This window comes from Thunnus maccoyii, chromosome 4, assembly GCF_910596095.1.
Source record: "Thunnus maccoyii chromosome 4, fThuMac1.1, whole genome shotgun sequence".
In the NCBI taxonomy this organism is placed as follows: Eukaryota; Metazoa; Chordata; class Actinopteri; order Scombriformes; family Scombridae; genus Thunnus; species Thunnus maccoyii.
The window spans coordinates 33,216,184-33,230,250 of record NC_056536.1 but is presented as its reverse complement, the minus strand read 5'-3'; the positions used below and the strand labels follow the sequence as shown (position 1 = coordinate 33,230,250).

At 42.1% G+C, this 14,067-nt stretch overlaps 1 protein-coding gene across 13 annotated transcripts in view; it reads right to left on the bottom strand.

Annotated features, from left to right (window-relative positions):
• LOC121896021 (cell wall protein RBR3-like) overlaps positions 1-14,067 on the bottom strand; it is a 58,957-nt gene that overhangs the window by 23,162 nt on the left and 21,728 nt on the right. For 6 of the 13 annotated variants that reach the window (XR_006095889.1, XM_042409631.1, XM_042409630.1 and 3 more), the window contains 2 exons: positions 11,144-11,296; positions 9,571-9,723 (listed from right to left, as the gene is read on the bottom strand). Coding sequence is in view for 10 of the 13 variants with exons in the window: in XM_042409631.1 (XP_042265565.1) it covers positions 9,571-9,723; positions 11,144-11,296 (306 nt within the window). In the remaining 3 variants the exon portion in view is untranslated. Of the gene's footprint in view, positions 1-890; positions 973-4,537; positions 4,608-6,671; positions 7,985-8,278; positions 9,360-9,570; positions 9,724-11,143; positions 11,297-11,700; positions 12,028-12,261; positions 12,604-13,135; positions 13,729-14,067 lie in introns of those variants that run through there. The other 7 variants (XM_042409632.1, XM_042409634.1, XM_042409637.1 and 4 more) reach the window with 7 other exon arrangements.

Here is a 14,067-nt window from a genome sequence, read left to right as displayed (position 1 = left end):
GAGTTGGATGAATGAACATTTCAGAATAAGCAAGTAAGAAGAAACATGATCAGTTGTGTATCATCAGCATAGAGGTGAAAAATAGCATGTTTATAGTTAATATCTGCTGATTAAACAAAAAGAAGAAAGAAAGTGGAAAAAACTAGAACTTTGCAGCACGTTAACCTGCACAGTACAGAATCCAGATCCAAATCCCAACATTATCATTTGTTTGCTGTGAGTGCAGAGTAGTTTTGGTCCAGATCCCTGCTGTCTGGATCCAGGTTCTGGTAGATGTTGTCTTCACACGAGGAGACTGGAGGACAGTTCTCATTGATGACAGGACGGTTCTCATTGCTGACAGATAACTGAAAATAAAACAGGAATGACATCAAACGTAAAATATAGCAATAACCAGGATAACATCCCAGATATTGTGTTCTTCAATTGTTTGCTGATATTTTAATGATAACAACTCGGCAGGCCAGAGGTCTATTAACAGTAACTGTGATTTTATTTTATTATAGTTTTGTACACAGTAGTGAAGTAGTTGCAGCCATGAGATTGTTTGTTCCTAACTGCAAAAATAACATGTCTGCAAACAGTAAGAATTAACATGTTAACAAGGGCCACTGCCATTATTCCTTGTGTGTTTAAACTCTTTGTGACATTGTCATATTTGTATTTCGTAGATTTTTTTTCTGACATTGTCATATTTGTATTTTGTAGATTTTTAAATGTGTGTGAATGAATTGTATATGTGTACTTGTTTGCAAACGTGCTTCCCCTTAAGGGATGAATAAAGTATTTTTGAATTGAATTGAATGAGACATACATGGTTATAGAAATTCACCATCATGTTTCTGCTATCTGAGGTTCCACTGGTGTTCAAACCACAGTTCCTCTTCATCTTCAATTTGTAGAGGAGCAGCAGAACAACAGTCAACAGCATAACAATCACAGGCACGATTACAGCCGGAGGCAAGAAGTAACCTGGGTGAGGGACATGGGAGTCGGGTTGAGAAGAAAGAGAAATATGTAGTAGTTTAAAAGTCTGGCATCTTTTGGTTTGTATTAGAAGCTTAAAGGTTCCCTGTGGAGTTTTTGACCACAAGTAGCTTGTTTTTGCATGTGGATCTACGTTGTGCACACATGGTTGACGTGACACACAATCCTGCCAGTGGTTTCACATCATCCCCCCAGAAATGCAGCAATGCACCAACAAAAGCAGGAGAGAAGACAGCAAGCAATGCAAGATTTAAAATACTTTATATAATCAGCTTTGCAAATATTTTATGATTGAAAAAATCCACTTGAACAGTTAACAGTTTTTCTTTATTGCAATTGGACAACAATAGCATATTTGGGTTGCAAATATTAGTACATTTCACAGGGTTTACAACTCGTCATTTATTTCATTGTCAACACTTATGTTGGACCTAAAGGATACACACAACATGTTTTGGTGAGTAACACTAGATATAAATATAACCTTGTTTACAAGAACACTACACGGAACTTTTATCAAAAATGAGATCTTCCTGTTGAAAAAAAAATCCCAAAGACTTTGGTCTGAATGTTTCTTGACTTGTCATGTGCTGACATCACAAGTTAATAATTATCTTACATCTTTAGAAACATAGGATGTGTTTAAACATCAGCCGTGATGATAACAAGGAAATTTGTTGTAAAATTGAATGTGAAATGTTTTCTTCTAGGTGCTGAACTGTCTTATGTGCTGAAACACATGTTGGACCATCTTGTTATTCACTAACCAAGACCACTCCTTCTAGAATATGGATTTAATGGTTTATTGGAGGGGTGATGGAAGAGCAGGGTGAAAAGGAGAAAGGATAGTTAGAGGGATGATTGGAGAGGGAAGGATGGATGGGGGGGGCGGGGGGTCGGGGCTGTGAGGATGCGGGGTTGAGGGTCGAGGTCGTGGGATGCGGGATGAGGGGGTAAGGGTCGAGGGGATGAGGGTCAAGGGATGGAGAGAAAGAAGAGCAGGCAGGAAAGAGGGGAAGGAGGGAGTGGATAGGAGAGTGATAGATGTAAGGAGGAGAGGCGTCGACGTCAGGGAGGTAAGTGGGAACAAAGGGGTTGAGACTCAGGGTGGGGGTGCTGTCTCGACGATCTGGCATCTGTACGAAGCCCCCAAAGAGACTTCAACCAGAGAGGCGAGAATGGGATTTCTTTATGTTATCCAGGTCGTGACGGATGTAAGTATGATAGGTGGGAGACGACCAACGGCCGAGGATTTTGATGATGTTGTCGGGAATACGTTGTCTAGAGGCAGTGGAAGCAGCTCCGATACGGAACGAGTGTCCTGAGAACTGGTCAGGGGGTATGCCGGATCTGGCAAGTACCGAGCGCATGTGGTGATGGAACCAAAAACGTGTTGCTACCCTTCCCGTTTCCATGATGAACAGAGGGTCTTGAGGGGAAGCTCGGTTGGCTAGTCTTGTATTGATGTACACATGTATGGGTTCATAAGGACTTATGTATGAATCTAGGCGGAAAAGGTAGATGGGTTGAGGTTGACCCGACTGGTTGGTCTTGCTGCGTTTGAGGTGGTAGATGAGTGTGTCTGAAGAGTGGAAAGAGATGTCGAACAATGTGGTGTGTAGTGATGGATCGAAGGAGTAGGAAGGGGCTGTGATTTCTGAGCAGCGTAGGAAGCCAAAAAAGGCTAGTAAAAACATGGACATGGGTGAACGTTTTGGTGTGGGGTGCGGTTCCGCCTTGCAGAGACCTTTGGTTAACATATTAATATGAGAGTGGGACAAGGCTGGCCATGGCGCTCCGGAAATCAATTTAACAAAGAAATTGATTCCACTGAGGTAAGTCTGTATGGTGGAAGACTTGATCTTGAGTTGAGTGTGGGAGGATGTAATGAAGCAGGAGAGGGTAAGAATGTCCAATGAAGGGAATGGGAGTCTGTGGGAGACGTGAAAGGCTTTAAAGGAATTCCAGCCGGTGAGGTATGAAGATAGTGTTCGAGGGGTGACACTGTTGATGATGTTGTCCCGTGAACTGGTGACCAGTTGTTCCAGTTGCGGGTTCAGTTGTAGATTGTGGCTGAAAACGGAGGGACTGGAGTTGGAAGAGGGTTGGAGGCTGGAGCTAGTTGTCTGAATTTCTGAAACAGGAAACGAGAGAGTGAATCAGCGATTGCGTTTTTGTGACCTGGGATGTAGAGTGCTCAGATGATGAACTGGTGCTGGGCTAAAACCAATGTTAGCTTGCACACAAACTGCATGATGTCCAGATTGTGTGACCGGCCTTTGTTGAGGATGTCGACGACGGCGCTGTTGTCAGAGTGGATGGCAATAGTCTTTTTGGACCATTCGTGCACCCAAAGAATGGCAGCGATGATTATCGGGTACATTTCTGAAATGGTGGAGGAAGGGGCCAGGGAAGAGAAGTCAGGTGGCCATTCGGCTGAGAACCATCTGCCGCCGTAGTAACCGCCAAAGCCGACTGAAGGGGCGGCGTCAGTGTATAGCTGGATGTCACTGGCGTCTGTGACGTGGTTGTCGTAAAAGGAGATGCCGTTCCAGGAAGAGAGGAACTGGTGCCACATTTTTAGTTCCATCTTGCACGCGCTGTCTAGTGTGACGTGGTCGTGGATGGATGGGACGGCGGTGGCTATGGAAAGAAGGTGTGACAAGAAAGATCAGCCCTGAGGGATGATGCGGGTGGCGTAGTTGAAATGGCCCAGCAGTGAGAGTAATTGACATTTGGTGCATATGTTGGCCATGAGAAAGTTTTGAATGAGTAGAGAAATGCGGTGGAGTTTCTCAGTAGGCAGAGATGCTTGGAGTGTAATGGAGTTGAGGGTGATGCCGAGGAATTCCAGGGATGTGCTTGGGCCTTCTGTTTTCTCTGGAGACAGGGGAACGCCGAGATCAGTGAATGCGGAAGTCACTGTAGTGAGACCGTATGACAGGGGCGAAGACGGTGGCGTGACCGTGAGGAAGTCATCAAGTAGGTGGATGATGTACGGGAGTTTATAATTGTTGGAAAGAATCCAGCAGAGGGCTTCAGACAATGAGTCGAAAATTTTCAGGCTGCTCTTGCAGCCGAACGTTAGACGAACGGCAAAATAGTATGCACCCTTCCAGGAGACTCCGAAGAGGTGCCAGTAGTCCGGGTGGATGGGAGGACTTTGAAAGCACTTGTGATGTCCACCTTGGACAACCATGCTCCTTGGCCCGCAAGGCGGATGAGGGAAATGGCGTGGTCTATGTTGGCATATTGCATGGAAAAGTCCAGGCTGGAAATCAGACTGTTAATGCTTGGAACAGTGGAACCGTGGGGGGACGAGAGGTCGATAATGAGCCTCTTCTTCCCGGAGTACTTCCTGGTTGCCACTCCGATTGGGCTGACTCTGAAAGACGAAAAAGGGGGCTGGAGAAAGGGCCAATCATGAAGGCGTCATCAACTTCTTTTTGTAGTAGTCTTTTTTTTTTTTTTATTGGTGCTAGTGTTAACAAGACAGTGGAAAGGGAAAAAAATAAATAAAAGACAAATCAAGCAAATAGACAAACAAACAAAAATAATGTCAAACAACAGCAATGACAACATCATATTACAATGAAAAAGATAGTAAATGTAGAAAGCAACTAAGCAATATGGATTGATTGTGGGCAAAGGGAAGGGGGGGTGAGTGAATGAATGAAAGTGTGAAAAGAAGAGAGAGAGAGGAGGGGGAGAAAGGGAGGGGGAGAAAGAAAAGGTGAGAGCGTTAATAATTATAATAATAATAATAATGATAATAATAACAATACAACAATATAATGTAATAATGATAATAGTCTTGTTTGATAGTATACTGCAGCAGAGGCAGCCACAATAACAGCAAAATGGGTTAAATAATTAGATATTTATATTAATTTATATCAATTTATATCTATTTGAGTTTATATCAATTAAATTAATTTAATATGGCTATGGGGGGTGGAGCCAAACACACAGAGCCCAAGGAGGGGAGGACACCGTCACCCTCCCACACGACAGCCAGCCCCCCCAGCAACACAGACACAGTCCAGGGACCAGACCAGCTGAGACCAGCTAAGGGGTTTTCCTCCTGTAGTATTTGTTTGTTTTGCTTCTTTCCTCTTCTCCCCTTCTCTCTTTTGTTGTTTGTTTGTTTGTTTGCTTGTCTGTTTTGGAGACGGTCCAAACCTAGTCCAGCTGGACCACTCTCAGACCCTTTGGGAGAGAGTTTGTCCAGTGGGAGGTGACCATAGATTTTTTTTTTTTTTTTACTTTAAGAGGGGTAGGGGTGGAGGTACCACAGTCAGCTACCTCCCGCCGCTCTCGTCAAGGACCGCGGCCATACCACCGGAGGGCAAGGAGTCAGGAGAGGCGGGCGCCCCCCGCCCCGCATGGCTCCACCCCCCACCGCCCTGCCAATATGACATTACCCAGATTTACGGCTGCCTCTACCTCCACCGACACCACACTCAAGGACCAGAACAACAGCAACAACAATAATAATAATAGTGTAATTCATAGTATCTGGCATAAATGACAATAGTAGTGATAGCAATAATAATAATAATAATAATAACAATAATGATAAAGATATTTCATTTCTAAATAACAATAATTAGCCTGTCATGACACATGTTGATCATATATATGTATAACTGGAATGAGAGGGAGTGGGGAGGGAAGAAGTAAAACAAAGAAATAAAAACAAAAACGAACAAACAAAACAAAAACAAAAAAAAAGAAAAAAGGACGGAAATGAAAAGTGAATTAAATTTTTAAAAAAAATTTAAAAAAAAAAATTGTCTGTTATTGGTTGGGTATGTGGTCTGATATGTGGTCATGTACATGGCTCTGGTTTTGATAATTGATTTGGATTGGATTCTGGGTGGAGTTTTAGGTGATTAATGAATATGGTCCATGTTTCCTCAAAGGCTGATATATTGTTTGTTTTGCAAGGTGTTATTTTTTCTATGTGTTGAGATGTGTTCTGAGAGTAAATTGGTCCAGTGAGTGATATGGCAGGAATGTTTGGATTTCCAGTTTTGAAATATTATTTTCTTGGCGATAGTTAGAGAAATCGGATTTTTGTGTTTGTGTTTAGTTGGGATTGTGATATGTGTCAAGTCTCCCAGCAAGCAGAGTGATGGGGACGCTGAGATTCTGCAGCCCAAGATACTCAAGAGTTTTTCTGTGACTGTTATCCAAAATGAAAGAACTGGCTGGCAAGACCAAGTGGCGTGAAAATTATAATCTATTTGACCCAAGGTGCACTGGGAACAGATATCTGTATCGATCAATCCCATTTTTAACATTTTTCCTTGAGTGATGTGTATTGTGTGAATGGTTTTATATTGTATTAGTTGTAAATTTGTATTGGTACTCATGTAGAAGATGTTTTTATTGATTTGTATCCAGAAATCGGGGTTGGGAGATACAGCCATGTCCTTTTCCCATTTTGAGGTTGGGAGTGTTATGGAGGTGTCTGACAATGATTTGTTTATGAGTTTATAAATTTTTTAAATTATTCTTAAGATTTCTTTGCTTAATTTGGAAGGCTGTAATGTGTTATTGGATATGTTGATTTTAGATTTAATAATGGATTTTAGTTGTTGGTATTGGAGGAATTGGTCTCTCCCAACTCCATACCTCTGGATAAGTGTATTGAATGATGTGAACTGGTTGTTTTCAAATAAGTGGTGGAGGTGAGTGATTCCTTTTTGGTGCCATGATGGAAAGTGAACAGAAGTGTTGTACAGTTGGAAGTCCGGATTGTGCCAAATCGGGGTGAACCTACATAGTGCCAGTGATGATTTGGTGATTTTGTGGGCTTTCCACCAGGCTGTCAGAGTTGAGGAGATTGTGATGTTCTTGTAGTAGTCCTGTTTCTTGATTGATTGTGGTAGGAATGGGAGGTCTGTGAGTGAAGTGGTTTTACATTGATTTTGTTCTATCTGTAACCATGGTATACTGTAATTATCTTTATGGATCCATTTGAGTGGATATTGTAGCTGATTTGACAAGAAGTAATGAAGGAAGTTTGGTGCTTCTAGGCCGCCCTGTGATTTTGTGCTCTGTAATGTTGAAAGTGAGATTCTTGGTTTTTTATTTCTCCATTAGAATTGAGTTGTTAAAGAGTTTAAAGTTTGAAACCAGTTGTCAGTGGGGGTAATGGGAAGTAATGAAAATTGGTAGTTGATTTGTGGAAGGGTTTTCATTTTAACTGTTGCAATGCGTCCAATAATGGTAAGTGGTAACTTGGTCCAGCGTTTAAAATCATCTTCTATGTTTTTCAGCAGAGGGGTGTAGTTGAGGTTAAACAACTTCGACAGCCTGGAGGAAATATTAATGTAATAATATTAATTTTTGCAGTAGTCTATCGAATGTGGAGGGTTCAGACAGGGCTGATTGCAAGTTGTTGCATATGTGAGTGGACTCTGGTATGACCCGGGTGGAAACCGTAGGTGAAGCCCTGAATGAGGAAGTTGACGAACTGGGTGTCTGGATGGTTTTGTAGGGCGGTGGCTAGAGCATTGGGGGTATTGAGATACTTACACAGCTGTTGCTTTGTCGGGTTGTGTAGGCATGTGGCTCTGGCGTGGGCTCCTCCGCAGAATGAACGAGTGTGGAGGAATTTGCAGCTGGAGGAGCTGCAACCGAGGTCGTTGAAGTTATTGCAGATCATCCGTCCTCCCTAGTAGAGGACAGATCTCCCTCTCCTGTCCGTGCCTTTAGGTAGGGGGCCAAGGATGGACAGGTGATCTATGGCAGGTTTGGGGGTGATGGATAGTGGAGGAGCCGCCAATGGCAAGCTGTATGGCATGGCTGGGCTTCGCTTGTCTGTTACCGAGGCGCAGGGCAGGGGGGCATGCTGCAGCGGGATGGGAAGGGGCGCCGCACATTTCGCAGTACAGAGAAGCGCGAGCTGCGAAAACTCGGCAGTAGAGCTCGTGGTCCAGTATTCCCCAGTACGTGCCCTGGTTGAACTGTTGGAAGCGGCCGGCAGCTTGGGAGGCAAAGAGGATATGGTAAGAATAGAATCCGTTGCCGCCGAAATGCAAGGCCAGGTCGAGAATTAGCGACAAGTAATCATCGAGCTCAGACCTGAGGAGGAAGGCTGAACAAATTATGTCCCTATACAACGAGAAAGCAAATGCAAACTCGGCGACTGTGAGGTCCTTGGAGCGGGCAGGAAGTGGCTGTTTAAGTTCCAAGGGGCCGAATGAGGTGAGCAGTTCCCTGGGGATGTGAGGATTAATTGATGTAGGGTAAATGAGTTGAGCAAGGTCAATGTAATTACCAGTTAGGATCTGCTGCCTGACGGTGGGCGACACAGGTGAGGGCTGGGCGGATGCTAGGGGGCGCACTGGTGGCTGGGTGGTGCCAGGATGTAGCCGCTGGATGGAGGTGCGGGAGCCAGGAAAAGGCCGAGGCTGGCCGTGTGTAAGGCCGTTGGATAAGGAGGTGCAGGTGCTGTAGTACAGGTAATGCTAGTGTGCGGGTCGTGGGGGGGGGGGGATAAGGAGGGTGAAAAGAAGAAAGAGGGGGAAAAGGTTGGGTATAACTTGTGGAGCTGCTGGGGCCCGCTATTGTTGGTGCTGTCTGAGTGGCTGCCATGGTTGGTACGGGTGGAGGAGCAGCTGAGGTGGCCGGGAGGGAAGGGGCAGCAGAGATAGGAGCCAGAGAGGAGGAAGGGATGCTGGGGTGGTGGGATGTATATGTGTGGGATGTAAGTGTGGATGAAGAGAAAGTAGGAGGAAGAAATGGCTGTGGAGCAGAGAGAGCCTGCATACGGTTTGAAGCAGCCTGTACTGGAGAGGCTGAGGTGGCTGAGGAGGAAGGTGTGCGTCTGGCAGAGCGACGTGCCATGACGTCACGGACATCGTCACGCGCACAACGCCGGGAACCCAGCCTCTGCCGCAGTATACTATCATTTAAGCGAGCGACGGTCCACTCGGACATGTTTGGGACCGAGGAGCGGTCAGTGCGCTTGTGGCGAGGAGAGCGCTGCACGTGGCGGCTAGTCCTCTTGGGCGGGCTCTGGGATCTCGAGCGAGGCTGGAGTGAGCGTCGGGAATGAGTGACTTCCTTCAGACGCCGAGTACGGGACCTTCCCCTGGAGCCGCTGGGGAGCGAGGGCTCGATGATAATGTCATTGACGGAGGATGGGGGCCGAGGAGCCGGGATGGGGGCTGAGGAGCCGGGATGAGGGAGACCGAGGAGCGCAGGCGAGGCTGCCGGAAAGATCGGACGCCAGGGGACATCTCCGGGACGTCTAACAAGTCCTCGTCCGAAGTGTTGAGGAGCAGTTCGAGGTCCGTGATGTGAGTAAGAAAAGTTTATTTTTTTTAGATGCTGGTGTGTCACAGGGTACTTGCAGGCTGAGACAAAGGGGAGAGGAGCAGATGTGGTGTCTCTAAATACCCTGTGGTGTGGAAATGGGATGCGTACAAGGCGTGGTCTTTGGTTCCCGAACTTTGTTTATAAGTCTATACACTTCATTTATTATTATACAACGTTGTTATGCTGAATTTTACTGTTTTTGCAGAGAGACAGTGATGGACAGATGGACAGACATGAACTGTCCTGTACCTGTAAACTGCTCTGTGGTTTCAGGGAAAGATGATGAAGGTGTGAAGCTTCCTGAACTGGAGATTAAACTCTGTGTTGTTGTTGGTGTGGAGGCTGATGGGACTGATGTTGGAAAAGGTCGGAGAGTCCGGTTTGGTTTTGAAGTGGTTGGAGCTGTGAACAATGAAAACACATTGAAACAATCAGATACTGAATCAATAATGCAGAGAAATGAGATGCTGCTCTAGACAGAAAGATCATACTGACAGCATCCATCACATACACAAGAAATACGCAGCATTAAATATGTTAATGAAGTAAATGATTAAGATTATTTTAAGTGAATTTGTTCTATTATTATTAAGTCGTGTTATTTGATTTTTGATTACAGAAGAGTAAGAAAATAACATCCACAGGTTGGTTTTCTGACATTAAACATAAAAGCACAAATGTCTGAAAAGGTTTTTAAAAATCGTACAAACTGATTGTTGTAAATTTAAAAACTAACATTATAAAGGCAACACATTTTACATCCGATTACTTTGTGACTCTACAAATGAGTTTCATCTTTCGAAACATTTTAGAGTATGATGTCTTGAACATTAAGGAACCTGAGGAACCGTTCTTCTCTATGTTACCTAATGTTAATAGAAATATAAAAAAGGTTACAGGTTGGACAACTAGTATGACTCTGCCAACCTCAGCACTCCTCTTGTTGTCACAAATCAACTTCTGACTGTAACCCGAAAAAGAGATATTTGTTTCTGTCATTTCATTTCCATCCACTCTTTAAATTTTGTATTCAAAATTCTTTTTTTAAGATAATTTTGGGCATTTTATGGCTCTATTTGATAGTGATAGTGGAGAGAGACAGGACATGTGGGGAAAGAGAGTAGGTGGATGTGTTTCTGACCAAATGTAGCTTGTTTTTACATGTGGATCTACGTTGTGCACACGTGGTTGACGTGATACACAATCCTGCCAGTGGTTTCACATCATCCCACTGATCTACAGGATGCAGGAACCTGCCCAGAAACACAGCAATGCACCAACAAAAGCAGGAGAGAAGAAGACCGCAAGCAATGCAAGATTTAAAATACTTTATATAATCAGCTTTACAAATATTTTATGATTGAGGAAACATATTCAACACTTATGTTGGACCTAAAGGATACACTCAGCAGGTTTTGGTGAGTAACACTGAATATAAATATAACCTTGTTTACAAGAAAACTAAACAGGAAACCTTTATCAAAAATGAGATCTTCCTGTTGAAAAAAAATCCCAAAGTCTTTGGTCTGAATGTGTCTTGACTTGTCATGTGCTGACATCACATGTTAATTGTCTTACATCATTAGAAACGTAGGATGTGTTTAAACATTAGACGTGAAGATAACAAGGAAATTTATTGTAAAATTGAATGTGAAATGTTTTCTTCTAGGTGCTGAACTGTCTTATGTGCTGAAACACATGTTGGACCATCTTATTACTCTTATTAGACAACATTGTTATGCTGAATTTGACTGTTTTAAGAGGACGTTTTGTTGCAGAGAGACAGTGATGGACAGATGGACAGACATGAACTGTCCTGTACCTGTAAACTGCTCTGTGGTTTCAGGGAAAGATGATGAAGGTGTGAAGCTTCCTGAACTGGAGATTAAACTCTGTGTTGTTGTTGGTGTGGAGGCTGATGGGACTGATGTTGGAAAAGGTCGGAGAGTCCAGTTTGGTTTTGAAGTGGTTGGAGCTGTGAACAATGAAAACACATTGAAACAATCAGATACTGAATCAATAATGCAGAGAAATGAGATGCTGCTCTAGACAGAAAGATCATATTGACAGCATCCATCACATACACAAGAAATACGCAGCATTAAATATGTTAATGAAGTAAATGATTAAGAATATTTGAAGTTGGTTTGTTCTGTTAATCACAAGAAAGTATTTTTATTTGATTTTTGATTACAGAAGAGTAAGAAAATAACATCCACAGGTTGGTTTTCTGACATTAAACATAAAAGCACAAATGTCTGAAAAGGTTTTAAAAAATCGTACAAACTTATTGTTGATCACAATTTTTCATAATTTAACCATCTAACAATTGATAGTCATTGAACAGAATGTGGACAGAAAATAAAATATAAAACTCACCATCTACAACAAAGATCAGGAACGTGTTGGATGAATCTGGAGACGAAGCTCTGCCATAACCACACCTGTACCGTCCTGTGTCTGACTTCTTCAGCTGTGTGATGGTCACATACAGTCCAAATACAGATCCTTGTGTATATTCAATGCTGTATCTGCCATTCTGAGCTCTGTTCCCTTCTGTTTCAACCAGGATGTCTTTTTCTTTTTTACATTCATCCTTACAGAAGAACTTCCTGCTTCCATTGACAGTATTGAGGCATCCTTTTGTGAAATTTGTTCCCACAGTTCCTACAAAGAGGAAACGAGTGTTTTCACCCAACGTTGCTGCTGAAAAGATGAACAATCAGCAGTTACTGTCTGTACTTCCTGTAAGATGCTGCAGTCTGGAGTCATGATTTCATCTAACATCAATACACTGAGTCAATATATCATAAACGTCTCACATTCTTCAACAATTAAATTAAATTCTATCTGACTTCATTTATTTTTAAGCTTCAGAATCATTAAATGGGATGAACATAGTAAATATATCAGGTTTTATGACTTTCAGTAGAAACTCACCATCTATAACTGTGATGTCAAAGTCAGAATAAGAATCTGGGACTGAAGATCCACCCAAACCACATCTGTACCGTCCTGAGTCTGACTTGGTCAGTTGTGTGAAGGTCACAGTCACAGTTCTTCTTCCAGAAGATCCGTCTTCATATCTGATGCTGTATCTGCCACTCTGAGCTGTGACATCATCTGTTTTAATGAGAATGTCTTCTTCTTTACATTTTCCTTTACAGAAGAACTTGGTGCTTCCAGATGAAGTCAAGGAGCAAATAATTGTACCATTTCCTCCTTCAGCTCCAGCAAAAAGGTTTATTGCATTGACGAGTCCAGTGTTTCCATCCTGCAGTGCTGTTGGAAAGATGAACAGTGAATACTGATGATCAATACTTTGTGTATTGTAGACTTACTGTAAACAGACTGCAGATTAATGAGGGCTAATCCATCAGTTCACAGAGAAACAGAGATGATACAGAGGCAGCCATTAGCAAAGTTTTCACTGACTGTACAGCAGTTGCTGTTGTTCTACTTGTAGCTGCAGTTGTAGTCACAGTGTCTCTGTGTAACGTCTGTTTTTCAATGTTTTTCTTTCATACTTTCTAATATCAAACACATTAATGAGCATCAAATATTCATGATGGATGGTTCATATGTTTAGTTAAATTAGATTATGTTTAATTTAGTTAAATTACAAGATTAGATTATAGAGATGTTGTTATTAGTAACAGAATAATTTAGAGAACGACAGGAAAACTAATTAACATGACAGCAACATGAAAACTTGTGTGATACAAATCTGACATTTGTTAAAATGAACACATTGAATGTCCAGAAGCAGTTTGTGCTGCAGCTTTACAGACACAGTCAGGTAATCAGTCCTCACCTGATAAGAAGCAGAAGAACAGAACATGGTGGATATTCATTCTGAGTTTGATCCTGATGCAGAAAATCATCAAACTGTCAGAGAACTGCCTCTATATGTCTGTCTGATCAATCAGGAAGCTGAAGATGATTTAAGTTAACACTCCTTCCTCTTCCTCTTTCTCTCTCTCTCTCTCTCGCTCTGTTTGCGACATGACGATGATGATGGTGGTTGAGGGTACATTAATGAATGAATAATTCTATTTTTGACCCCATTATTTGACCCATATGACCTCTATGGAATTATTCAGACACATTAAACACCAACAAACCAAACATTCCAGTATGTCAGTAGCACAATATATTGACCTCATAAAAATCTTTACATACTGTATAATATCCCAGGAGATATCCAACAATGAAGATTAAATAAATACATACACACAGTCTAATATATATGAACACAACAAGTGTAATATTAATGTGTGTAGATCAGTGGTTTCATTATGAAGCTGCTGACTGAAGATAAGAATAATCACTTTACCCCATTTATGAGCAACATATAAACATTTAATATATAGTTATAAGGTATAAAGACATTTTATTAATTCTCAGTATTTATTATAACTTCTCCTATGAAGGCATATTTTATATTATTATAACTGAGTTTTACTATATTGTCATTCATTATCTGTTTATACAGCAGCAAACACTTCTAGGTTCCAACAGGAGTTATAACCATTTATTAAATATCAATATACGATTTATAAATGCTAAATATGGGGACGATGTTAAAGTCAAGTGTTACCAATAGATATTCAAACAAATTGAAGGAAGCAACAAGAAAATGTTTAGTGAAGCGTTTGTTCAGAAAAAGAAAAATAGATCAGTGAGAGATATCTTGGCTCTAACTGAGACTTGGTGAGAAAAAGGAGTGTGTTCCTCTTTGTGTAA